The sequence below is a fragment of the Sinocyclocheilus anshuiensis genome, unplaced genomic scaffold (assembly GCF_001515605.1).
Source record: "Sinocyclocheilus anshuiensis isolate Anshui unplaced genomic scaffold, SAMN03320099.WGS_v1.1 scaffold2512, whole genome shotgun sequence".
Taxonomy (NCBI): Eukaryota; Metazoa; Chordata; class Actinopteri; order Cypriniformes; family Cyprinidae; genus Sinocyclocheilus; species Sinocyclocheilus anshuiensis.
This window is the reverse complement of record NW_015541014.1, coordinates 8,234-34,785: the sequence shown is the minus strand read 5'-3', so window position 1 is coordinate 34,785 and position 26,552 is coordinate 8,234. Positions and strand designations below refer to the sequence as shown.

Genomic DNA, 26,552 nt, shown 5'->3' with positions numbered 1-26,552 from the left:
GCGGACACTGAAGTAAAAGAGTCGTGTATGGAAATGATTACACCGTCTAGTCTACAGTAGAAGCGGTAGTAGGCTACTGGCGTAAACTAGCAGCTTAAACTAACTAACACTACCGGGCGCGAACGGCACGACACGTTGCGTCAAAGCACATAGATCCCGTTATAATCAGTCGTTCAGTAACTGAGCGCGAGCGCTCCAGTAAACGGATGCTCTCCGAGTCATCTGCCTGCAAAACCGGAGGCTGCATTTTCAGGACCGCAGTCCTTGGACCGCATTTCTAGGACCCTAGGTTTTTAGTGACAACGCCACCTACCGAATTAGAGGACCAGCGAAGATGGATGACAATCAGAGTGTGAGTATCAAATGTGAATCAATTTTTATTTGTTTAACATTAAAAACAATTGTGAATTTGTGATGCATTTCATTGGAAAGTTAACGTAGCCGAAGTGATCGTGATTTGCTAAATAGTCTTGAATGCATATAGCCATATTAGCCCATGACTCTTCCATAACTTCAAGTGGTGTTACTCTTTGAATATCTGAAAAGTGATTTCACATACACATATCAGTGAGGATGAAAAACGTTTTAGTTGGATAAACAAAGGTTGTCTTTTTACAATCTGTTCATTTCTGCCTCTTTCCATTTCAGATGGTTGGGCTGTGATTATGTGCCCGTGTGGCATTGTATACAGTATAAAGTGCAAGATTACCTTTCTTGGAAATACATGCCAAATATTGTAATATATGACTTCGCACATGGACTAGCAACACACATGAATCTGAGAGAACCAGAAAGGTTGCCCTTCAAACCATTTGAAGGACGGTTAAAGGCCCCAACTCCAGAAAACATAGCACTAGCCAAAGATGGGAAACTAAAGGTGTCACTTACTTGGTTGAATTGCAAGAAAGTGGTCCCAGACTGTGATGGCCAACCCATAACTGGTTCAGCAGAGCATTATGCTCTGTATGATCCTTTCCATGAAGATAACACAAAGGATGCCCGTGATGCCCTGCAGAAGCTTGGCCTGGTCCCGCAACTTGCTGGAATAGTCAACAGCCAAGTAGCAGAACAGCTGTTTGCAAAAATGAAAAAAAAAAATAAAAATTACTTAAACATGGCTTTACCATCAACTCATCTGTTTCTCATGAGGAATATCATTTACCACTACAATTGTCACAAAAACAAACAACGATTGGGCGACATAAAAAAGGCTTTCGATACCAAGATAGCTATGAATATCCACAGCCAGGCAGTGTTAGGTAACTTTTCAAATTTGATATGCAAATCTATCACAAATACAGCATATTATTATTCACTGTTTTGTATAGTTGAAATATTTATTTATATTTTTAGAAATTACAGTATTCATTAAGACACCTTCCACTGCTCAACCTGGAACATTGGACATTCTTAGACTTGCACTAACACATATGACTATTAATTAATTAATATATTGTGATTTTCTATTTTTGATTCAGCAGAAGCCGTGGCCCCGACAGCGGCCCTCGGCACGCCCCCGACAGCGGCCATTGACTACTCTTTGACATTTAAGCCCTTTGCAAAAGAATGGAATCCTATCCAGGACAAACTGGTAAGTTAATTAGCACAAATAGTAATTGTTTTTCATGTCACACACTATTATAATAATAATATCTGTTATGTGCAGCTCAATTATGTGCTGGACACAGGACGGCCTGCAGCGGAAATTATTGTGAAAGAAGGGCCCTTATGTATCACACGTGAAGAATTCTGGAGCCTTGGGTTGCTAAGAGACATGGATTCTCATGTGAGTACTGGGGAGTTAATAAAAACAAGGAAGGGAAACAGCATTTTTATTTGCTTTTATGCTTGTTCACTGATGAGTTTTGATTGTTTCTTGCAGATTGGGAATGCCTGCTTTAAATTGATTCATGAAGCAGCTCAGCAACATGTATGTAACTTTTATCTGAGACTAAAGCCTAAATTTGTGCTGTTAATTTATTCTGTTATTTTATTGTCTACTTTCAAAGTTGCTGTTTTTTTCCTCATAGGGCAAAGACATTTATATAGAGGACATGTTCGTTGTTCCTACATGGAAGGATACACAAAGCAACATCACTGCCAACTTTCCAGTGAGTGAATATAAAATATGTATGGTGTCACAAAAATGTAGAACTGCATAATGACAACATTTTTCATTAATGTTAGGAGGATGTCGACATGAAAGACGTCTTAGTCTTTCCAGGTTGGACCGACGCAAACGGGTCAGAACACTTCGTTCTCTGTGTAAGGGAATGTTACTGTTACTAGATACTACATAGTACATGTAGTGGTAATTAAGTTGGTTAGTTAATGTGTATTCCAACAAAGTGAACTGCAGCTCTACTCTTTGTCCTAATGACTTTTAAACTCATGTGCATGTCTTTAACCATTATCACATTATAGATAATGAAGCCACTCCTGAGAGGGTTCCTCTTTTTAGACTTGCAGTACACATTGCATGAGTCTGGGTTTGGTGATGCTGAGTACAGAGCCATTTTTAGGTCCACATTTGAGGCATACTGTTTGCCATGTTCATATAGCAATTTACATTTCGGCTACGTTCCTATAGCCTGTACTGATATGTTTTGGCTACGTTCCTATAGCCTAATGTCTCAGTGGTTGTCACATCTATCTGTTTCAACTTATTTGTATTTTTTTTTTATTGTATAGAGATCTTGCTCAGAAAATTGATCCTGGGAGCTGGACTGAGAAGACTGGGCATGATATTGTGGTGAATAATATATTGCATAATTAGATATTCCAATGAAATATGATTGCCCGTAATCTGCATTTCATATACAAGACATGTGACAGAGAAGACAGCAGCTTTGATCTATCAGTCATGTTTCATGTATCACTAATCTTACCTTATTTTTTTGTTGATTATAGGGCTTGCCACGCCAGATCTGTGGAAATGACTGTGTGATTTTTATGCTTATGGTAAAGTGTCCCTTTTTTTTTTTATGTGTGTGGAAACCATTTGCATGTTTCTGTCAACATAGTAAATAAAATGTTTTCCTTCTTCTCTGTTTTAGTATACACTTTCCATTGTGACAAGCACAGGGTTTCAATTCCAGGAGGTGAGTTGATTAAAAAATGTATATAAGGATGAAATTGATACTTTAAATGTTTCTTATATACATACTTGTTTATCTTGAAGGAAAGAGATACATTAAAAACTAAAGACTCTCCTTATCATTGTCACATTTCTTTCAGATGGACATGCCTTTGATTCGGAAGTGGTGGTGTCTTCTTCTAATGGAGCGTTTTAAAATTGATGGGTATGACAGCCCTAAACAATAAACAATATGTGTATATTCACCTGTTGACTACATTAACTTAATGTTACAAGTAGACACCAATAATTGTTTTATGCAATACTTTAGATTACTTTAGATACTTTAGATTTTCAGAGTTCGCTTAAAACTCATTTGTTTTCTCTAGCTTTTGACAATGTTTTTTAGCTGTGTATGATATTTGTTGTTACTATTATTATTTATTTATTTTTATTTTTGTATTTTCTTTTACTATTATTATTTTTCATTTGTTTTTATATTATTCTTATTATTCTTATTTTTTCCCCTTATCTTTCTCTGTACAGCACTTTGGTTCCAGTCGTGGTGTTGAAAGTGCTTTATAAATAAAGTTTGAGTTGAGTTGAGTTGAGATTAATCCTGTTGTTAATGTTTGAAAGGTATGGCCAGAGGTTTGCCTTCTGGACTGATGAGGCCAGAAGCTTGTTACAGGGAACCCTTCAGCCAATATTCAGAGTGCCAAGAAAGCGTGCCATCACTGAGGATGTGAGGAAATTCCAGCCCACATGCAGGCTGTCTTTGACCGCACTGCAGAGGAAAAGAGACTGGTGGACTTCATTGTACAGTCACCGGGAGCTGAACAGCATTTGGTGGTACTTAGACATATTCATCATTACAGACTCACAGTAAATAAATCAACCAGGGCTTTTGTTAAAAATATTGTCAACTATGCGGCCCATTTAATGGCAGTCACAGGCCAATAAAAATCCTGTCTGTGATTGGTCACCTACCTGCCTTTCTAAATACATACCTGCCTACCTGCACACAATCTGCCCATGCACTCATTGATCTTCAGCGAAGTACTCCAGCAGTACTCAGCAGTACTCAGGCAGTGCATGTTCATTTGTTTTGGAGATTTGGCTTTGAAATAAGCCCTAAATGTAGGGGGTGGAATATTTTCGGTTGATTGCTTTCAAAATCTACCTTAGTCTTGCTCGTTTCTCCAATTCTGCATATTCTAGCTTTAAAGTCAGTTGTTCCTTCACTAACAACTATCACACAATACACTTAAAAATCCGATTACCACAAAATAATTGTAATAATTGTGGCAAGATAATTTGCCCTTAGGACGTACTCAACGGGAAGACTTCAAAGTGGTATCCTCCGAAGTCCTTTTGCCAGGTGCCTGTCTACCGTGACAGTGAACAGCAGGACAACCTTTTTGCTTTTCTGAAGTCAGTACTACATAAAACACCTACGCAACTGAGCTTCACGGATGAAGTGCAGTTAATCTGTGGTGTTCTATTTCCAATAAAAAATATAATGTATTGTGCATGTTTCTGCCCTTTCAAACCCTACTGTATATTATACTGTATGCTACTTTGTACAGACCTGTGTATATTTCAATTAACAATTTTCTTTTGATAGGCCATCATATATGGCCTGGCTGGGCTTCAGAATTTGTCTCTGCAGGATGCTGAGCAGGCCTTCCTCTCTGGTCCGAATTATCATCACAGGTAAGAGTAGAAAATGGAATTGTTTTTACACAATGTCCAATGTATCCTTTTTTAAGCGTTAACAGTATTTCTGTTAACCCAGCAGTGATTATGTTCTCCATTTACTATTTCAGTGAAGTGGAAGAATTTAATAGGGTGATAGAGAAACAATTGAGAAAAGAGGGGAGAGCATCCAGGTGGTAGGTAGTGCTGCTGCATTCATCACAATGTGTGCTTTAAATATTTAAAGGTCAGGAAAAGTCATGTCAATAATATGTTATTTCTATTCAGATTTCTTGCATCTATCTCTATTATTTTTTTTCTCAGTTCAGATGGGCTTTATTGACATGAATGTTTCAAGAACCTTTGTTCCCATAACATCAAAATAACATTTTTCCAAATCTTTGAACAGTATGCAATAACCGTATTATGAACATTAATTGGTATGAAGATTGATATAATTATTTTTGTATCGTATATGTGTGTGCGCTCTGTGGTCACTAAGATCTTTTAAATATGAAATTTAAAATTAGAGAGTTGAATATGTTCAACTAAATGTTCCTTATTTCATTCACTTCTCTCTCTTTCTCTCTCTTAGGAGTCAGTGAAGACGTTGTCCATTAAGTTCTTTCTATGTGGTTCACGTCATGAACAAATTTGTTTTTGTGTGTGTTCAAGTTCAACTGTTGTAATATATTATTTTATAAAATATACACAATCTTAAATCTACCCCCAGAGTCATTCTTGTGTCTTCCCTCTGTACTTGAAAATGTGGTTGATCTAGTGACTGAAAAGACTATACCATGATTCCTTGTTTATTTTACTTGAGTTATTATATTATGCTACTTAGACCCAATAATTACTCAATATTCCTAGGAACCAGGTTTAATTGCAATAAGTAGTATTTGGGTGTAATAAACCTTTAAAAACCTCTAAAACTCTTTAAGGGGTCCTATTATGCTTTTTCACTTTTTCAACTTTAGTTAGTCTGTAATGTTGCTGTTTGAGCATAAAAAAGATCTGCAAAGTTACAAAGCTCAAAGTCCACTTCAAAAGGAGATATTTTATTTAACAGAAATCACTTTTCAAAAACTACAACGAATGACTCGTTTGGACTACAAAGCATATTTTCCGGGATTTGTGATATCACAAATATCGACGAATGGGACGAGACCTGGTTGAGCTGCACTAGAGAAGGCAACGAGTGTTATCACTATGTCGGAGACACCAAGGCAGACGAACTTAGAGTGGTTACAATCATCCGGGTTTAAATCGCGCTCAAATTGATTTTTATATTGATGCAATATTTACACATAAGCTTGCAGTAATGGTAAGGGGCATGACGTTTCCCGACCAGGCGCTGAGTGGTGCCAATCACAACACACACTGGCCCAGCTAACCAATCACAGCACACACTGGCCCAGCTAACCAATCACAACACACACTGGCCCAGCTAACCAATCACAACACACACTGGCCCAGCTAACACAGGAACTATTCGAGCCGTTCATGCCAGACTGGGGAGAGAGGTGTTGTAATAATGTAAAATATGTGGAAAATAATGTGTTTTTCGAACAATCTAGTATGAGAGACTGTTCTAGTACACTCCCAAAACAAAATCAAGACTTTGTAAAAGAGCATAATAGAACCCCTTTAAGTAGTTAAAACTAGGTGGAAATACTGCTTTGGTGGCACTTTTTTCGGTCCTCCAAAACTAGGGTCTTGGAAATGCGTTCCTGGGACTGCGGTTCTCCGACTCGGTAGGTGGCGCTGTCACGAAAAAAACTAGGGTCCTAGAAATGCGGTCCTGGCCGAAAGCACCCGTTGAGAAACACTAGTCTAGAACATGGAACCACAGCGACATCTGGTGTTTCAGTGAAACATCAAAATATTACGTTATTGTTCCAAAGATCATACAGTTTTGCCATGTCTGCGTTGTTAAGCGGTTAGCAGTTGAATCAGAATATGGCTTAGCAACGTACTGTCTGCCAGAATCGTTTGGTGGTTAGCTAGATATGAGATACGAGGCAGTATACTAGGTGCCTCGATCTCTGCTTACCGTACGGAAAAAAAACACAAATGGTCTGGAAAAATGTCACAATACACAAATTTACATGCACGACAACTAACGCGCTCGCTGTTGATCTGTTGTTATAAAAGAGCTTGAATAGAATATATGGAGTTACAATATTTCAGTTTTCATCTTGAATATTTAAAGCAGCGTTGATGTCAAGTGAGTTCATCAGCGACATGAACCCAGACTTGGTACTGAAGGTGCTTTCCTCTTTAGATCAGGTGACTAAACTTCAGCCTTTTCCATTCTTTACACTACACAAGAACCTGCATCCACACTTTGTCAGGCATTGGGGTTTTCTCTGCACCGTACAAAAAACCTTTGAGTGACCAATCAATTGAATGCATGTCACTGATGGATTGTAGGGGTCAAGCTCTATTCAAGCAGAGATTGTCCAGCTGAGTGACTCATGTTATTGAGGTGGCCTGTCCATGAAGCATTTCATTCATCCAGGTCATTGTAGTAGGCTAGAATCTAGTTGAAACAACTGCACTCTTTCTTTTAAAGCAAACGGGTGTCATACAGGATGTTTATTAATGCTTTGGTCTACAACAGGGGTCACCAAACTTGGTCCTGGAGGGCTGGTGTCCTGCAGAGTTTAGCTCCAATTTGCCTAAACACACCTGCCTAGTTTCAAGTATACTTAGGGTGTATTCACACCAGGAAATTCCGCTAGTTCACTTGCTTTGGTCGGGACCAAATACAATGTTGATTTTTTTTGTTTGGTGCGGTTTGCTTTCTCACTGCTCTTTTTGCAAGTGAACCAGAAATTGTAAACAAAACAACATGTGTGCTAAGGTCATCCATTCACTGGTTCATCCATTCAACCGTACCAGAGTTCATTTGGAAGCCTCTTCAGCTGGGTCTCGGTACGGTTGTTGTATTCACACCTGCCCAAAAGATCCGCATCAAAGGGGGAAACGAACTTGAGTTCGATTTAATCGAACCAAACAAGACAGGTGTGAATAGCTACACCCTTAGTAAGAGCTTGATTAGCTGGTTCAGGTGTGTTTGATTAAGATTGGAACTAAACTCTGCAGTAAACTGGCCCTCCAGAACCGAGTTTGGTGAGCCCTGGTCTATAAAGTGGATTGGGTTTGGAATAGAATACTAATATACTTCTCTTATTTTACAGTATGTATGTGTACAGCATGTATACAGTATTGTTTGGTACGGCATTTGTTATAATATGCATTATACAATGTACACAGCAGCACTGTACAAAATACTGTATCCCACAATGCAACATTAACTTGACCGTTAATTTCGATGAAAAATAAGCCATTACAGGCAGCTGCTAATTTTAACTTTTTTTTACTTATTTTATCAGACTGCCAGAAATTTTCACACAAAATGAAAAAGAACTGCTTTTATTTCCAACCTGATTGCTTTATTCCACTCACGTGATGAGGTCATGTGACAACCATGTATCATAACTACTGTTAAAAACATCTATTAAGGGTTAATGCCTACTGTTTCAGTTACAGCCCTGATTACATATCATCTATTTAGAAAACATCATTCTTTGGCATGTGTCGAGACAGCCAGCATTAAAATGTTCAGATTTTAAAGTGTGATCCATGTACAGTATGTCACACTCCGTGGGTTTATGTTGTTTCTAAAGCATTGGCTTTCATGCAAGACATCACCCAGTCTTTCAAGCATGCAGGAAAAGGTGTGAACTGGTTGCAACTGGTTTTTCTCCTAGACAATGCTCATGTTGCCTGCTTAGAACACTACTTTCCTTTAGCTCATGGTGAGTGTGCAAATATGTATGTGCATGATGTCTGTTATCACTATATATTGTACATTAAACATTGTATACATTTGTATATATATATATATATATACACACACACACACACATTTGTAATAAAAAAAACACAGAAAAGAGGTGTTTGTACATACTAACCTTAACATTATTGTCACAGAAAATACATTAAATTTTCTATTCCATGCTGCTGCTGCTTGTTTTAGTGCATTTATCCTAAAAAGCAAACATTATTTCCAGAAAGTGATAAATTCAGTTCGCAAAGTGTCTGTTTCTATGTTTATGGTATTTATCCTGGAATTTAACTATATTTTATTACCAATTTATCATAGCCTATTATTAATAACATTTCAAAATTTCATTTCAAAATGTCATCTTTAAAATACAGTACACCCGTTTTTACACTCCTAAAATATACTTTTCCAAATTATTCCAGAAAGTTTTTAAATAAAAAAAAGTATAATATATTAAATTTAAATTTCGATGAGACATTTAAAGCCAGATAAATAATTTATGAAGAGAATTACTTATTAATACGAAGTGAATTCTTTATTTTGTATTCTTTGTCCCAAAATCACAACTTTATGACTAAACAAAGGGTTTTAAGCAACATTTCTAGTATAAATGTGTTCAAGAGAATCAACAACGTTAATTTTGTTATAAGAAGAATGATACTACGCTTTTGAATGTCACAAAATCAGGTGTTAGGTAAGCGAGCAGTCCTCGAAACCGCGCATGCTCAGCTGAGTCACACGTCCAGGCAGTTAATGCACGGATATACACTTCTCATTTACTTCCATCCTATAGCACGGTGACGGGTCTCTAAGCAGCCTGACACAGGAGAGAGAGAGAGCGGCTGAAGGCAGTTTAAGGGAGGGGGGCAGCAGCGGTCGATGCTGGTGACGCAGGAAAAACACCCAACAGCAGACAATAAACCAATGATCTGATCTCAACACAGGCGTGTTATTCATAATCGGGACATCCAGGCACATGCACGCGGCTGAGTAATTATTAAACAGCATTTAAATTATCCAGTCTGGGGTCGTATGGAGGAAAGATCCAGTTTGATTGTCGGTAAGTGGGTTTGTGTACGAAGCTAAAGGAAGCTAGCGGCTAATAGCAGAATGTGACATCAGTGGTGCAATTATACGAAACTACGAGAATACCTTTTGTGCGCAAAAGAAACACATTTTTATTCAACTATTATTCAATCGACTTTATTCAACAATTCGTCTCCTCCGCATCACCCTGCAACAACGTATGCTGTTCTGTGTCAGCTGCGTCACGCCGGATCTGTTTCCTACGCTGTTGTGATTTGATCTGAACGGAAACAGCGTATCCGTGTGACGCAGCTGACACCGAATAGCATACGCTGTTTACGTTCAGTGGATACTCTCCAAAATGGCACCAGGGTGATGCGGAGGAGATGAATTGTTGAAAAACGTCGTTGTTTTTTTCTTTTGCGCACAAAAAGTATTCTCGTAGCTTCGTATATTTGCGGTTGAACCACTGATGTCACATGGATTATTTTACTGATCTCCTTGCTACGTTTCTGGACTTGGGAACATTTCAGTTGTGTTGCTGCCTATGCAGGGTCAGACAGCTCTCAGATTCCATCAAAAATATCTTAATTTGTGTTCCGAAGATGAACAAAGGTCTTACGGGTTCGAAACTACATGAGGGTGAGTAATTAATGACAGAATTTTATTTTTGGGTGAACTAACCCTTTAATGTACATCCAGCCTGTTACTTATATGTTTTAATCTATTACCATGTTCAAAACAGTTTTTCTGTAATCAAATTCTATAATAAGAGTCCAATCTACCATGACACATAAGGAAATATTTGACACATATTACAAAACCATACAAATATAGTATTTCTTTATGATATAAGTCAGGGTTATTCAATTAAAGTTGCAAGAGGCACGGCATCTATTTTTTTTCCAAGCAAAGGTCCGGACAAAAAAAAATAAAGTAAATTTAAATGTATTTTTACATTTAGATACATGCGAGGCCATGTGACAAAAAAAAACTGTTTCTGTTCAGGGTTTTCCTCCTGAAATCTATACTATTTTAATATTTTACTTAAAAGCAGTATCTAGCCTACTAAAAACAATGTAGCTACAATAATCAAAACATTCGCATCTAAAAAAAAAAGATAACTAACAGTTTCAAAGTTTAAATTCCATCCTAGCCATCTAACAACAATTTCTCAATTATAATTAGGCCTATATATATATATATATATATATTTATTTTATTTTTTTTAAATGTTCTTAGCCTACAGATTAATAATGCTAAATGTCAGAATAACGTCTTGTCACATCTGGTTTGATATTAGCTCGTCATAGGTTATAGATAGATAATATATAGTAAGAAAAAGAACTATATTTGCAGCATTGTTTTTTCTGCTGTGTTTTAGTGAAAGAAATCTATAATTTTTCTGCTCACCGTGTTTCTGTTGTTGTTAAAATAACCGCGTCATCCGCAGCTCTTAAACTTGGCATCGGCGCGAGACCAGAGAGAGAGAGAAAGCGCACGGAGCTGAAAGGGCATGAATAAACGCTTTTGGCTTTAAGATACTATAACCTCTATAGTGAGAAAAATAACTATATTTGCAGCATTGTTTTTTTCTGCTGTGTTTTAGTGAAAGTAATCTCTAATTTTGCTGCTCACCGTATTTCTGTTGTTGTTAAAATAACCGTGTTATCCGCAGCTCTTGAACTTGGCGCCGGCGCGCGTCCGGAGAGAGAGAGAAAGCGCACGGAACTGAAAGGGCTTGAATAAAGCGTGTTTGGCTTTAGATAAAAATACTAGAGGATATAGCGCTGAAAGATATTTACCATAAACGACCCTGAGCGCTTGTTATGTGATCCGCTCCGTTGTTTTGACACGCACTTAAAATGGTGCTGCTGTTACGGCTCGCGGTCTGGATGGGTGCCGGGGTGCGGATGCGGTCCGCCTTTTTAAAATCAGTTATATAATTATTTAAGGATAAAAGACTTAACGAACTTGCTTCAAAAAAGTAAAATTTCAATACATACATTTTTGGTTTTAATATTTTTTATTGTGTGGTAACCGTTTTATACTACAACGCTCTTCAGCCGTGATTTATTCACGATACAGCACGGCCTCTCATACCTTATTGCAGAGATGGGCACTCGAGTTAGTGATTCGGACTCGAGAAGCATTTATTAGACGCAGGGAAGGGCGGGGTCTCAAAATTAAAGATGAAATATGCAACATAACGCCAGCAGGGGTCACTCATACTTCATTAAATAAATAACAAACAGTTAATTCTGCTGAAATACATAATAAATTAAACAGTTTTGATGCTATATTATTGATTGCTTATGTTGCTAAGGGTGTTGCTCAGTGAAGCAAAGAACCGTTGGGTGAAGCGGTCATAGCCGTGCTGTATCGTGAATAGGGCTGCACGATAAATCGCATGCGATATTTAACTCGCATCTTATCAGTAAAGCCGGTTCTGTAATCAGCAGTAAATCTCCATCACCTGCGGGCTTTCACATTGAGCAGCATTAACTACACAGAGCCGTTGTTCACTGACGAGCTGCGCAAATATGAACGTGGTTTTGATATCGTGAATAAAACACAGCTGCTGACCAATCAGAATCAAGGAATGGAACTAACCGTTTTATAAACTTTTTTTTTTAACATCAGCTTCTTGTTATATTTTCGATTATACTCTGCATATTGAAAAACGTCCAGCTAGCTAAGAAGTGTTGATGAGAAAGATCCCTTGGTTGTCCTTCAGGTTTTAATGTGTCATTTTCATCAGTTCTAGTGTGTGCTCTGCAATGCTTTATCTTTACTTGGCCTTGTATTTATGTACTAACCAGACCTGTTTTGTATGCTATGATTTAATGCATTTTGCAACATGATGCACTATATAAGTAAAACCTCTGCTACATGTTTTGAACTATATATCTTGTAGTTTTGTAGTGATTGTTATGCAATATATGACCAGATAAGACCACTAGAAATGGATCTTCAAGAATCTTCATAAAAACTATCATTTTGAAATTGAACATTGTTTCAGAACAGCGAATCTGTGCTACAATGTCTGTGCAATAAATATGAAAAATGTCAGACATTCAGTTTTAGGAGCAAACTCATTTGAACTCAGTGAAAATATGAAATGTTACATATCGTTATGCTAAATAATTGACATATATACAAATGGAATTATAAAGAGTGTTATATGTGAATAGTTAAATGTAAGCCTGAATTTAAAATCAAAATGGCAGCGTTTACTTTTTTTTTTAATGCACATACTTGGTCTTGTTGTACAAAATTCATCAGTGCATGTTGTTCCAAAGAAAAGAAAAAAATTGTCTTTGTGATTTTGAATCATAATGTGAAAACTTGCTCCTCCTTCTCCTTTTTGGCTGATGTCACTTAGGCCTTACTGTGACAACCAATAGCCAAACAGTTATTTAGGCATTGTTTTAGTTCTCACCTTTGGTCTAGCTCTCTTCCTATGTGCAACGCCTACTTTTCACAATCCAATTCCCGATAGATAAAATCAGATACCGCCCCTTTTTTTTCTGGTCACTAGGAAATATGTTAGAAAAGGAAGTACGCTCGCATTGATTTTATTATAAAAACATATGATGTCTAAGCCTGGACATAGCATGGAAATGATTAAAATATTAATTACATTTATTTCTAGTTATACTCGGCTCTAAAATATTTCATGGGCTCTTTGTAAGCGCAGTCTCTATAAAATGGTTTAAAACATTCTGTGTGCAGTAATCATGAAAGTCATGTAAAATCATTTGTCAAAAGGTGTGTTTTAAAGATTCTGATGTTAGTCTCTTTATTTTTCAGGTTATGCAATGGTCTCTGCAACTTATCCAGTCCCCCAGGTGGTGCTTTCACTTTCAGAAGTGTGCCGGTTCTCCGTCGCTCCTAAGGAGAAACTGATTTCTTCTTGTGTGCCAGCGACATAAGCAGACAAGATTGCAAAGATCTGCCCCGTGTCGAGTATGACGGCCACGACCCGTGGCTCCCCTGTGGGAGGGAATGATGGTCAGGGCCAGGCTCCGGATGGCCAGTCCCAGCCACCCCTGCCCCAGAACCAGGTCAGTGCTTAATTTTGAGTTTACCATTCTGATCCCCGTGGAAACACAACTGCTTTTTTGCTGTTACCAGGGCTCGCAAAGGGCTATTGTGTTTTCCAGTCGGGCTACCAAAATGTATCACCGCCCTGCCTGACGGGCTATCTTGAACAGTGATATAAAATTCCTTCCTTGATTTGCGTTGTTCACTAGCTTGTAGGGGTAAAACGGATCATAATTGATCGTTTGCACGTGTTTCTAAGTCTTGCCGATTTAAACATTCAAGTGTTTTAAACCATTCACGCGCATTTGGAGCTGCACACACAGAGAGCCGCGTTTCAGACAATGCGCGTACACAGAATTTATTCCTTTTTCGCATATCCTTGCATCTGAATGAGCACATACACACAAAATTATCTCAAAATAACTGTCTCAGCACGTATTTTCGTAAACCCAGTCGGTTAAGTCTTAAGTGAACTTAAACAGTGGTGAAAGAAATCTCAAGTGCATTTATACTTATATTATATTGTATCCGTGCATTCGGTCTTAAAGGGGCAGCAGCCTTTAAATACCTGCTGTTCCATAAGCGCCACCTGCTGTCAGAGAGTGACATTTGCGTCTCATTCACAAAGCTAAAATCAGACCATTCTGTTTTTGCTTCAAATTTCGAAATTATACAATCTAATTGCAATCTAAATAACATGTATTTAGCATCTTTGTTTGGATTATGATTAAAATGCAGTGGTTGCCTCTGATTTTAAATGGAAAAAGCACAGCCAAAACCTTAGTTTGCTTATATGAAGAGATTTATTTGATTTGTATTATTTAATTATTTGATTTGAAGTTATAGAAAATGTATTATTTGACATATTTCAATTTCACAAAGAAATGTTCAGTATTTTGTTGGAGAAATAACAAAAGAACACCTTTTCATTTATAATTTGTCTTAAATCTCATTTTGTTAAAAAGAAAACTTGTGAGAAAATTGTATTGTGAAATCAGTATCGTCAATCGCATCGCATCGTGAGTTGAGTGAATCGTTACATCCATATATGCTACTAGTTTTTGCTGTGGTATCAAAGAACTATTCTGTTATTTAAATAATAAAGAACCATATTTTTTTTGCTCATCTGCAAAATGATCAGATCTGTTACTCAAAATCTGATATGATAATGCAATATGATCCGAGCCGTGGGTTTTGTGATCCGTTGCACCCCTACTCTCTTGACTAGTTATTTGAAGAAAAAATACAATCACTGAAGTTTTTAATCTTGCTGATTTGTCCGCAGTGAAGTTCAGCCGATGTCTTTTTTTTAAATTTTTTTTTTATTCGGGCTACTTATTCATTTTGGGCTACCAAAATCTGAAGAATGTCTGCCCGAAGGGCTACCAGCGATTTAGAAATTTTGCGAGCCCTGTGTTGCTGAAGTAAAACTGTCGCCAAAGAGAATTTGTTTTATCAATAAGGTATGCAGTGTCCTTGCGTTGTGCTGCTTTATGTTCTTCAAACCACATCTGATCCATTTTGACAGTTGACTGAGTTCCAATGAAAAAAAAAAACATTTGCCGACTCCCATGGATGCAAATGTGTTTCTGTAATTGTGCTCTGCCCTGGAAGGAACAGATGTCAACAGAGGGAAATGTTATTAGGTAACTGTAGGACGAACCAAAAAAAAAATAAAAAAATCACCTCTCCTGTATCATATCACAAAATATATATATTTTTTAATTTTTTTTTATGGTTGCACTCATGGCATTTGGTTAAGAGATAAACATGAGCTTACTTCTGGATTGTTTGTAATAATGAATTGAATTTAACATTCCTATTATTGTATCAGTTAACCTTGTACACTACCAAAAGCAAGGATTTGTTTGTATTTTCTTAGTTATGTCTGTGAAATAACCAGTACTTTAGACACTTTGATCACAAAAACTACACATTTTCCATGTTTTTTTTCCAGTGTTGTCTGACAGTTGTTCACAGCATTCTGCTGCATCACGGAGGTGAAAAAAACAGCGTTTCAGGCGGTCGCACACCGGACGAGCAGCGCAGCGTCGCGCCATGTCTTTAAAATTAAAATACATTATTTTCTGTCCGCGGCGCCCAGCTACGTCTTGTTGTACTTGTATCCCCACCCCCCAACCATTCGAATTTCTGTAGGCGGGAATTATTTGTAATGATATTCTAATGAGCCGCTTTGTGATATCACAAAGCCCGGAAACCAAACGCTGTAGTCCAAACGAGCCGTTTGCTGTAGTTCTTTAAAAGGGATTTTTAAAAAACTAAATATCTCCCTTTGGAGTGGACTTTGAGATTTGTAACTTTCTAGATCTTTTTAATGCCCAAACATACACACTACACACTGACTAAAATTAAAAAAGTGAAAAAGCATAATAGGACCCCTTTAATTACTTTATTGCTCTCTCTGGCCTCATATTGTATTATCATTAATTTCAGGTTTACCTGCCACTAAATGTCATGTAAAGCGACCAACCACACATTGTGTTTGCTTTTGCATTACTCTTAGATCGTTCTTCCTTTCTAATTGGGCAGTACAGGAAATGCTGTAAAGTTGACCATACATTATGCAGATATTCAAAAGTCTAGCTCAGTGAGACATTAAAGGGATAGTTCACCCAATAAATGGAGATATTTTAATATACTCCATTTTTGTATATCATTTTTCATCAACAACTGTGGAAAATATAGTCTCAACAATGTGTCCTTTATGAGAGAAGAAAGTTCATTGGTTATCACGTCAAACAAGCATGTTTCTGCTTCTGTTTACCATATTTGATGTGCTTTATGTTTGTGTGTTAGTGTTTTTATGTAAATAAAAGCCTAAATTAAATCTGTTGTTCATATAAAGCCAGCATATCTCTTCAGAAGACTTGGATTCAACCACTTGATTCATATGGATTTCTTTCTTAATGACTTTATAAACTTTTTGAAGCTTGATTTATTGATTGATTTATTTTTTTTCTGTGGCTTTTAAAGGATAGAGCAAAATGGTGAGAGAATATCTACATTTAGTTTCAGAAGATAAAAAAATTGGGTGTCTTTTGAGAGGTCTTACCGAGACTTTGGATTTCCCAGAAGCAAGTGTATCTCTGCCTTCATTGTGTTTTCTGGTTGAATAATGTTTTAACAATGGTTTAATGCATTTGTGGTAAAAAACAAAACAAAAAAAACAGAATTATGACAAAAGAAAAGACGAGAGGCTCCCTTTGATTATGTTGCAGAAGGCAATTGTTACGTTCTCCAGGGATAGACTGCAGCAGTGTTATCTATTACACCTGAGCTCACCAAGCGCATGTTAAAAGGCAGGAATCAATGAGGATGAGACACCTGGCAGAGAAAAGCACACCAGTTGGTTAGAAATGTGTAGTGCCTAGACATGAGAAGCAAACTGGCTATGTAGGTCAGCCAAGCATAAGGAGCCTTTTCCAGCACACCCCCACATTTCCCAAGTTCCGCAGGCTCCATTCAGCTCTACATGCAGAGCTCCAGCCCACATGCATCCATTGACACGGCACAGGAAACTGACTCGGAGCATCTTAAAGGGTTAGTTCACCCAAAAATGAAAATTCTGTCATTAATTACTCACCCTTGTGTTGTTCGAAACCCGTAAGACCTTCGTTCATCTTCGGAACACAATTTAAGATATTTTTTATTAAATCTGAGGGCTCTCTGACCCTCCCATAGACAGCAAGGTAACTACCATGTTCAAGGTCCAGAAAAGTACCAAGATGATCGACAAAGTAGTCCGTGTGACTTCAGTGGTTCAACTGTAAAGTTACGAAGCTATGAGAAAAAAGAAAACGAAAATAACGACAGTATCATGACGCGAGCGTGTGGCGGCGCTGACCCAGATCCGGCGTAATAACGTCATCACGCCGGATCTGGGTCAGCGCCGGCGCCGCCACACGCTCGTGTCATGATACTGTGCAGAAAGTCGCCATTCACCATTAGCACACCTGAAGCACATGTATTTTTTTAGAGTACTATAGCTGTGCATAAATGTCAGTTTGATGTAATGCTCGAGTGAACACCAAATTCCGTTTTGCTTTGATTCCTCCATCCTTTTATCTCATACTCACGTCCTTAAGAGCTTAAGATTAAAAGAGCTAAAAATGCAAGTAAAGGTAAGGTGGATGGACAATTAAGGAAATGAGAAGCATCTTTTTTGCTTAATGAATGATTCACTGCTGTCTCATTTCTTACACTACCGTTCAAATGTTTGGCATCTGTAAGATTTTCAAAATGAAAGTAATCTCTTCTGCTTACTAAGGCTGCATTTATTTGGTCACAAATACAGTGAAACCGTAATATTGTGTAAAATGATTACAATTTAAAATAAATGTTCTCTGTTTTATTATATATTAAAATATCCTTTATTTAGTGACAGCAAAGCTGAATTTTCAGAATCCTTTACTCCAGTTTTCAGTGTCACATGATCCTTGGGTGGCGGCGCTGACCCAGATCTGACGTAAGGACGTCATCACGCCGGGTCTGGGTCAGCGCCGGCGCTGCCACACACTCGCGTCATGGTACTGTCGTGAACGTGCATCCACAAGTGACGCAGTAGAGACGAAAATGTGGAATAAAGTCGTTTTTTTTTTCTTTGCGCAAAAAAGTATTCTCGTAGCTTCGTAACTTTACAGTTGAACCACTGATGGACTAACTAACAGCACTAACTGACACGGACTACTTTGTCGATCATCTTGGTACTTTTCTGGACCTTGAACGTGGTAGTTACCTTGCTGTCTATGGGAGGGTCAGAGAGCCCTCATATTTCATCAAAAATATCTTAAATTGTGTTCCGAAGATGAACGAAGAAGGTCTTACGGGTTTCGAACAACACGAGGGTGAGTAATTATTGACAATTTTTATTTCTGGGTGAACTAACCCTTTAAAGCTGCTTTATCTTTCTTACGCTTTCTCTTTCATTCTTTTAATCCCTTACATGGATACATACTTTATGCTTGCTTATTTGAAGGATTATCCCATCACTAAGATACACAAGTCATTAAGGTGGTTTACATTTCTTGAGTGTGGCTTTCTTATTTTTTTACTGTCAATTATACCACATAAAGTGTTAACAGGAGAATGTCTAGAATTTTCTTTTAATCTCAGATATAGTTTTTCTATTATTTATGCTGTTTGTCTATGGCTTATGATTTTTAATAGATTTACCTATCTTTTTAAAACTGATTTTACCCTCTTTCTTACTATGAATAGTCTCAGATGCTAACTTGGCATCAAATAACCCCATAAATAATATATATAGGCATGATGAAATTAAAATAGACCTTGTTTACTTTACAATGTATATGCCTGGTCATATTGTGCATAGTGTATGAGTTTATGTTCAGTAAAACAGTAATATTGTGAAATGTTATTTCAGTTTATAAAATAATGGTTTTCTCATATGGTGCTCAAGAAACATTTCTTATTGTCAATGTTAAAAACAGTTGTGCTGCTTAATATTTTTGTGGAAACATGAGCCTTTTCTCGGGATTCAAAGTAAAAAAAACCAGCATTTATTTGGTTTCATTAATTTTTTTATTCTTAAATACAATGCTTTACTTAAATGTTATGAATATCTTTTCATGTCATCATTTACAGCCTGTGTGGCAGACTTTGTTTTATGAGGCTACTTAATATTGTTCTCCCTGTTTATAGTAATGACCTTGAATGTTATCTTCATATCACATACTTTCTAAATCTGTGAACTGTTTGCATTGCAGACATCCTCTCCCAACTCATCCAACGAGAACTCCCCAGTGAGCCCACCAGATGACCAGGGTCAAGGGGACAGTCCCACTCCCCTGGAGGAGGAGGAGCCAGCTTTCCCCCACACTGAACTGGCCAAGCTGGATGACATGATCAACAGGTTAGGGCTCGTATCCTATATTTGGTCTAATTATGTTTATGATTAAATCAGGAGCACTGGAGATGAACTACAAGGAAATTGATTAAATTATATTTATTTAGGCTATTATTCGCTGATAGGGAGATTACACATCGGTGTCTTATCAGTGATGTATTATGTTGATTTAATTTTTTTTTATTTTAAATGTCAGGTTCTGATAGGTTGTTCTTTCATTTCTGTCACCAGGACTTGATGTCAAGTGTGAAGCATGCCAGAGGTTTTTCAGAGATGGCTTGACAATATCCTTTACAAAAATACTGACAGATGAGGCTGTTAGTGGATGGAAATTTGAGATCCATGTAAGTCCTGCAACTTGTTTGATGGTGCCATTTTCATCACTCCTTTCATTTCAGCAGCACATTTTGTCTTTTTGTTTGCACAATACTAACCGTTTGGCCATCAGGTCTGTCCTCTCAAGTATTGATTACTACTTTGGGCGACTGTGAAGAAACAATGTTTATTTTGGTTGCCTTCATCTAATTTGGCTGTTTGATTGAAATGCCAAAGCTTTGATCAAAGAGCTCCTTTCAGTAAAACAGAGGCAGTATTAGGACACAGCACTGAGTCATAGCTCTCGTATGAGACTTGTTTTAGCTCTTCCAAGGCTGCTCTAGGATCAGCTTCAATGGCACTGCAAATATAGATGATTTGTTTTACATTTTATGACTTCCTTCTCAACGTAAATCAAAGTGCGTCAACTATGGTTGCATTTCAGTCTATTTTAAAGTCATAACATTCTCGATACATTTAGGATGGTATGTGTTTGGCCTAACATGTCGATCTGTGTCTCATTCTCTCGGCAGCGGTGCATCATTAATAACGCCCACCGACTGGTGGAGCTGTGTGTGAGCAAGCTCTCTCAGGACTGGTTCCCTCTGCTAGAACTCTTGGCGATGGCCGCCAACCCCCACTGTAAGTTCCACATCTACAATGGTACTCGGCCCTCTGAGACGGTGCCTGCTGGGGTTCAGCTAGCTGAGGATGAGCTTTTTGCCCGTCCACCTGACCCTCGCTCTCCTAAGGTGAGTGGGTGTTTGTGCCAGACTTTAATGATGTCTTTAATTTATGAATTATTGAACTTTATTAATAAAATTAGTGTTTTGATATGGTTAAGCTTAAAAAGAAAATTATGACTAGTCACGCATCACCTAAAATATACACTTTTTTTCCCCTTATGCATTCATATAAATTTTAACCTGTATGTTACGTTTATGAAGTTAAAGCCATGGATGTTTTATGCATCACTTACCTGTTTATGAAGCTGCCTTCAGCTTTAATTTCAGTGTTTTATTTTGTTTTGCTGTATTGGTCTATTCAAAGAAAACTTCTGTTTATTTGTTTCCTGCAGGGCTGGTTGGTGGATTTAATAAACAAATTTGGCACGTTAAACGGGTTTCAAATTCTGCATGATCGATCCATGAGTGGCCAAGCTCTGAATGTTCAGATCATTGCTGCACTCATTAAGTAAGAAGTGAAGCATATTTAACTTATTTGCCTGGAACCTGGAATTTATTTTAATAAGGTTTGGTTTACTTGTTCGTTTCGCAGGCCTTTTGGACAGTGCTATGAGTTTCTCACTTTGCACACAGTGAAGAAGTACTTCCTTCCCATCATAGAAATGGTTCCCCAGTTTCTAGAAAACCTCACAGATGAGGAATTGAAAAAGGAAGCAAAGAACGAAGCCAAAAACGATGCCCTGTCTATGATAATCAAATCTTTGAAGAACCTGGCTTCTCGAGTACCAGGACAAGAGGAAACAGTGAAGAATTTAGAGATATTTAGGTTAAAAATGATTCTTAGGTGAGCTGAACATCAGCTAAAACTAGACATTATGCAGCATGTGAAATGATTTTTCTTGATCATTGACCTTTTTTGTTACAGGTTATTGCAGATTTCTTCTTTTAATGGCAAAATGAATGCACTAAATGAAGTGAACAAGGTGATTTCAAGTGTTTCATACTACACGCATCGTCATGGCAATCCTGAAGAGGAAGAGTGGCTGACAGCAGAACGCATGGCAGTAAGTCATGCTGCAGTACTTAACCGAATAGCTTGTAACATTCTCCAGTTATTATCATTGAATATACTAAGCTAACAAAACTTGGTGTGTTATTTAGGTATGTGAAGGCCTTACAGGTAATCGAAATAAAGTTTTTGATTCAAATCTGTATTTTCACATTAGCTGAACATTCATTCTTGGTGTGTTATTTATGTTTGTGAAAAGCTTGGAGGCAGTCGAAATAAAGCCTTTGATCTGTATCTTCACATTAGCTAATATGCATTTGTTTCCCACAGGAATGGATTCAGCAGAACAATATTTTGTCTATTGTGCTGCGAGACAGCCTTCATCAGCCACAATATGTGGAGAAACTGGAGAAGATCCTGCGATTTGTCATCAAAGAAAAGGCCCTAACGCTTCAGGACCTGGACAACATCTGGGCCGCTCAAGTGAGACATTCTCAAGTTTCAAGTTTCTGTGAGCAAATGGCTGCAATATAACAAAGAGTGAAAAATTGAAGGGGGTCTGAATACTTTCCGTACCCACTGTATATTGTATAATTTGTTGTGTTTGTTTGTCATTCTTACATTCTTTCTTCTTAGATATTCATGCAAAGCCATACAATACCTACAATTTTACCAATCAAACACTTTTAACCAATCAACATAATCACATGGCTATAATGTTAAATTAAGTTAATTTGTTAGCATGTTACCTTTGGCAGCCCTTCTAGAATTTCTGCTTTATTAGTAAACTTTGCGGCATCTTGTCATTCAAACAGGTTTTGTAATTGTAATAATGGTATCTATATCCTCAGGCAGGGAAACATGAGGCTATTGTCAAGAACGTTCATGATCTCCTTGCAAAGCTGGCATGGGATTTCTCACCTGAACAGCTGGACCATCTCTTTGACTGCTTCAAGGTTATTCATAATGAACTGGCAATTTCAATTTTATGCATAAAAAAAGATTGTCTTAATGTAGAGACCATGTATTATAGGCATTTTTATGTGTGCCTTACTAGCATTCCAACCGATTACAGAATCTCTGTCCTCAAAGGAATCATTTTATGGTTTATAGGAGAGCTGGACTAATGCAAGTAAAAAGCAGACAGCTGGACCATCTCTTTGACTGCTTCAAGGTTATTCATAATGAACTGGCAATTTCAATTTTATGCATAAAAAAAGATTGTCTTAATGTAGAGACCATGTATTATAGGCATTTTTATGTGTGCCTTACTAGCATTCCAACCGATTACAGAATCTCTGTCCTCAATGGAATCATTTTATGGTTTATAGGAGAGCTGGACAAATGCAAGTAAAAAGCAGAGAGAGAAGTTACTGGAATTGATTCGTCGACTGGCAGAGGATGACAAGGATGGTGTGATGGCTCACAAAGTACTCAATCTGCTGTGGAATTTGGCCCATAGTGATGATGTTCCTGTGGATATCATGGACCAGGCCCTTAGTGCTCATATTAAGATTTTGGACTATAGCTGTTCCCAGGTATCCTGATCTTTCAAAATTTCTTTCTTCCATGCTAAACAAAAGTCATTTTATAAGATGTTTTGGTCACATGAGAGTGAGTAAACAGTTGAGGACATTGAATTAAAAACACTGTTTTTGTACTGTTGTAGGACAGGGACACACAGAAGATGCAGTGGATAGACAGATTCATAGAAGAATTAAGAACTAATGACAAATGGGTGATTCCTGCACTGAAGCAAATACGGGAGATCTGTAGCCTCTTTGGAGAAGCCCCCCAGAATTTAAGGTAATGCAGCTCAACTTTAGCCATCAATTACATTGATACTTGTTTTAGTACACAAAAATAAATGGAAAAAAAAAAGAAATTTTTGCTCATATTCAAGGAATATTTACATGAAAACTACCCACACATTGTAGGAAGAGCATGTAAATGTAGCAAATGTATCGTACGCATCCCTGTTGTTTTTCAGAAAGAAAATACCTATTAACTTACTAAAGAGCTTAGAGGGGTAAGTGGACAGCAATTTTGGGAAATATTATCATCATCATTATTATAACTTATTTTCAAAGCTAAAGTTTGCTTTTGGATTTCAGTAAATCTGTAATTTATGAAAATCTGCTTGGTGTCTCCTGCACCATCTAATCAAATCACCAATCAGTGCCCATGGACGAGGTTCATGTGTATAAAGCTTCTCACAGGAAGAGTGCTGCTGTGCGTTACATTTCATAAACCTACAAATGCATACTCTTGGCATATGGTATAAGGTCTGGATTTAGTGCAGTCTTCCTTTGGGATGCTTTAAATGTGTGAGTCCGTTGGAGAAAATAAAATTGCAGAAGCCTGAACTCACATTTTCCAATACTTTCCAACACCTTATGCAATGAGTTTAATATGATGAAAAATTATTTTTCTGCATTTGCTGTGATGGTCTCGGGATATTGCTTCTTTAATGTAAATTTAAGCTTTCGATTAGCTGTAAAAAGCCTATTGTCATACAATTTAGTTGAAGAACTTGCAATATAATGAAGATACTACAATGGGAAGGATAATTCAGTCATGTGTTTTTCTTTCTTACTTCAGTCAAACGCAGCGGAGCCCACATGTCTTCTATCGACATGACCTAATCAACCAACTGCAGCACAACCATGCACTGGTCACTCTTGTAGCAGAGAACCTGTCTGCATACATGGAGAATATGAGGCAGTTCTCGAAAGGTTTGTGAGGCTAACATTATTTGTATATATTGACATACCCATTTTATTAATTAGAGGGGTCATGAAATGGAGAATCAAAATGTGCTTGATATTTACACATATAAGAGGTTACTCTACAAAAAAGTCATACTGTAAGAATCAGAGCTCAAAATACAAAGTATTATTCTTTTCTACCCATTTGAAACGCGTGGATATGAAATAGAGAGAATTGTGAGATCGTGATTCTCCTTGACATGCACCTTAATATACATCATATACCAGCAAATACAGCTCTATCACAGTGCTTGCCCAGAGCTCCAGACTGCACCTAAAACGGTCGCTTTTGCAACCAAAAATATAAATTTGCGAGTGATATTTTTTTCCTACTTTTTTTCAAGCAGGATACTTTTTTCCTGCTTGTTTTGCGATCACATCTTTTGGTATGTTGACGTAATAAACTGAGACGATGCATATAAAAGTTTTAATGGAAAAAAACAGCAGCGCTGACTAGGGCTGGGCGGTATATCGAGTTTGTATGATATATCAATATTTTCTATAAGCGATTCGATATGAGGCAATACATTTATATCGATATACAATAGTTTGATATGAGCGCATCTGAAAATATAGTGAAGGACACAGACTGAGCTGCTGTGGAGAAAGTGCATAATCCAGTTTGTTCTAAACATGTGACAAGCTTTATATTAAGGCCTTTAAAAAACTGATAAGACATAGTTTATAGTTTCGTTTTGCATGTTAGTTTAAGTGGCTCGGCCCTTCATATGCTCTGACAGAAAGGCTGACAGAGACACTAGGCTACTCGCACTGTTTAATGTGTTTGAGATGTGCTTTCTTCCTGAATGCATAACTTGCATTTCACGGGTATATTCTCCGTCTGTAAATGTTAGAAAGCCATAGAAATATTTCCATTTTTCTGTCAGAAGTGCGTGAGCCTGCAACGAGTACATTTCGCTGAAATATTTGTAGTTGGACAATAAATGTGACATGTAGAATTTTAAACCTACAAGTAAGTCTATTTTTATGATAGCACTGACTGTAAAGTGACTAATGGAATAATCAAATTAGCCTAACACAACTGCTTTTGTTCTCATTTATTTTCATTTTTAGTTTAGTGAATTTAACTTCCACTTTAAAAGCCTTATTTTTGTTTTTAGATTGCAACGTTGCAATGAAATGTGATTTTAACCCTTTTTTGCACATAATATAAAGGCTTACATGGTTACATTCACTTTATTTGTTTTCATAGCCTTTAATATGTATTGTTTTGTTGGACAACATTGGGCAGTAAGTGAAATATATGTATTAAATACAGATTTTTATTAATCCAGTTACAAAAACGAAAATACCGAGATATATACCATATATCGCAAATCGGCCCAAAAATACAGAGATATGAATTTTTGCCCATATCGCCCAGCCCTAGCGCTGACAGCACACCTGCTAAAGCAGCTCCAGTTGTGGCAGCATGAGAGAGAATGAAAATGATGGAGACGTGCGAAGTAAAAGTGCAGAAAAGCAGTGTCTATTTCATGCACAACTTAAACTACGACAGGTGAAGCTGTCAGCTGTGTGGACATTAGCAATATTGTTAACAATTCTAGTTTATAATCGATACTAATATGGCTTCTTGTTATCAAGATCTTTAGTCTATATGCTGTGTTCTGTTAATGTGTGAACTTCATATTATTTGTAGCGCACTTGCCGTCCAATAATCGCAATAATCTTTGTGCTCTGTTACCTTTTACTAAACAAAGTATCAGCTTTAAAATTCTGCCAAGTTCATAATGAAATGCAAAAAATAATTACGTTTTGGCGCTCTTTAATGTGGCATGAGCGATCGCTTTAGCGCTTCAGTTCCCACTTTAAGTGAACCTTAGTTCCCAAGACATCTACAAGATGGATTAAAATGCTGATGCTGTAAAAGGAGACATAAACCCATGTGTAATAAGCAGTTTTTTGTGACTGTATACAGTTCTCAAGTTGGAAAAGATGTTTAGATCCTACTTTAAGTGAACCTTAGTTCCCAAGACATCTACAAGATGGATTAAAATGCTGATGCTGTAAAAGGAGACATAAACCCATGACCATATGACTGAAATGTAAAAGTAAAAAAAAAAAAATGAAAGAAATAAAACATGTTTATTCTGTGGCAATTAAAAAATAATTTGGCACCAAATTTTGTTTCTTATAGGTGCAAAGGTTCCTTTATATTTTTAT

The 26,552-nt window shown here is 37.2% G+C and overlaps 3 protein-coding genes across 3 annotated transcripts; all 3 read left to right on the top strand.

The window, feature by feature from the left end:
- The first annotated feature begins 772 nt into the window (after positions 1-772).
- LOC107690489 (uncharacterized) lies at positions 773-13,554 on the top strand. Its single transcript, XM_016488848.1, has 12 exons — positions 773-1,259; positions 1,479-1,591; positions 1,667-1,786; positions 1,883-1,930; positions 2,031-2,111; positions 2,188-2,265; positions 2,911-2,961; positions 3,057-3,101; positions 3,238-3,302; positions 3,716-3,821; positions 4,704-4,792; positions 13,470-13,554. Exons 1-12 carry the CDS (start codon positions 773-775, stop codon positions 13,552-13,554), a joined length of 1,368 nt encoding a protein of 455 aa, XP_016344334.1.
- Positions 9,342-19,704, top strand: LOC107690479 (probable ubiquitin carboxyl-terminal hydrolase FAF-X). The gene is made up of 3 exons (XM_016488833.1): positions 9,342-9,690; positions 13,470-13,723; positions 19,451-19,704. The coding sequence occupies exons 2-3, from the start codon at positions 13,628-13,630 to the stop codon at positions 19,640-19,642; spliced, it is 288 nt and encodes a 95-aa protein (XP_016344319.1). The 5' UTR covers positions 9,342-9,690; positions 13,470-13,627; the 3' UTR covers positions 19,643-19,704.
- Positions 19,705-19,825: 121 nt separating this feature from the next.
- On the top strand, positions 19,826-24,343 carry LOC107690488 (probable ubiquitin carboxyl-terminal hydrolase FAF-X). The gene is made up of 11 exons (XM_016488846.1): positions 19,826-19,934; positions 20,439-20,657; positions 20,984-21,099; positions 21,184-21,435; positions 21,517-21,655; positions 21,931-22,083; positions 22,452-22,556; positions 22,932-23,138; positions 23,270-23,406; positions 23,591-23,629; positions 24,202-24,343. Exons 2-11 carry the CDS (start codon positions 20,529-20,531, stop codon positions 24,341-24,343), a joined length of 1,419 nt encoding a protein of 472 aa, XP_016344332.1. The 5' UTR covers positions 19,826-19,934; positions 20,439-20,528.
- Positions 24,344-26,552: the final 2,209 nt, after the last annotated feature.

Coding starts and splice junctions, on each gene's coding strand:
- LOC107690489 (XM_016488848.1), top strand. CDS start 773: ATGAATCTGAGAGAACCAGAAAGGTTGCCCTTCAAACCATTTGAAGGA. Junction 3,102..3,237: donor CAGGGTTTCAATTCCAGGAG/GTGAGTTGATTA, acceptor CATTTCTTTCAG/ATGGACATGCCTTTGATTCG. Junction 4,793..13,469: donor GGTCCGAATTATCATCACAG/GTAAGAGTAGAA, acceptor TTTATTTTTCAG/GTTATGCAATGGTCTCTGCA.
- LOC107690488 (XM_016488846.1), top strand. CDS start 20,529: ATGGCCGCCAACCCCCACTGTAAGTTCCACATCTACAATGGTACTCGG. Junction 21,100..21,183: donor ATCATTGCTGCACTCATTAA/GTAAGAAGTGAA, acceptor TTCGTTTCGCAG/GCCTTTTGGACAGTGCTATG. Junction 21,436..21,516: donor AGGTTAAAAATGATTCTTAG/GTGAGCTGAACA, acceptor TTTTTGTTACAG/GTTATTGCAGATTTCTTCTT.
- LOC107690479 (XM_016488833.1), top strand. CDS start 13,628: ATGACGGCCACGACCCGTGGCTCCCCTGTGGGAGGGAATGATGGTCAG. Junction 13,724..19,450: donor CACCCCTGCCCCAGAACCAG/GTCAGTGCTTAA, acceptor TTTGCATTGCAG/ACATCCTCTCCCAACTCATC.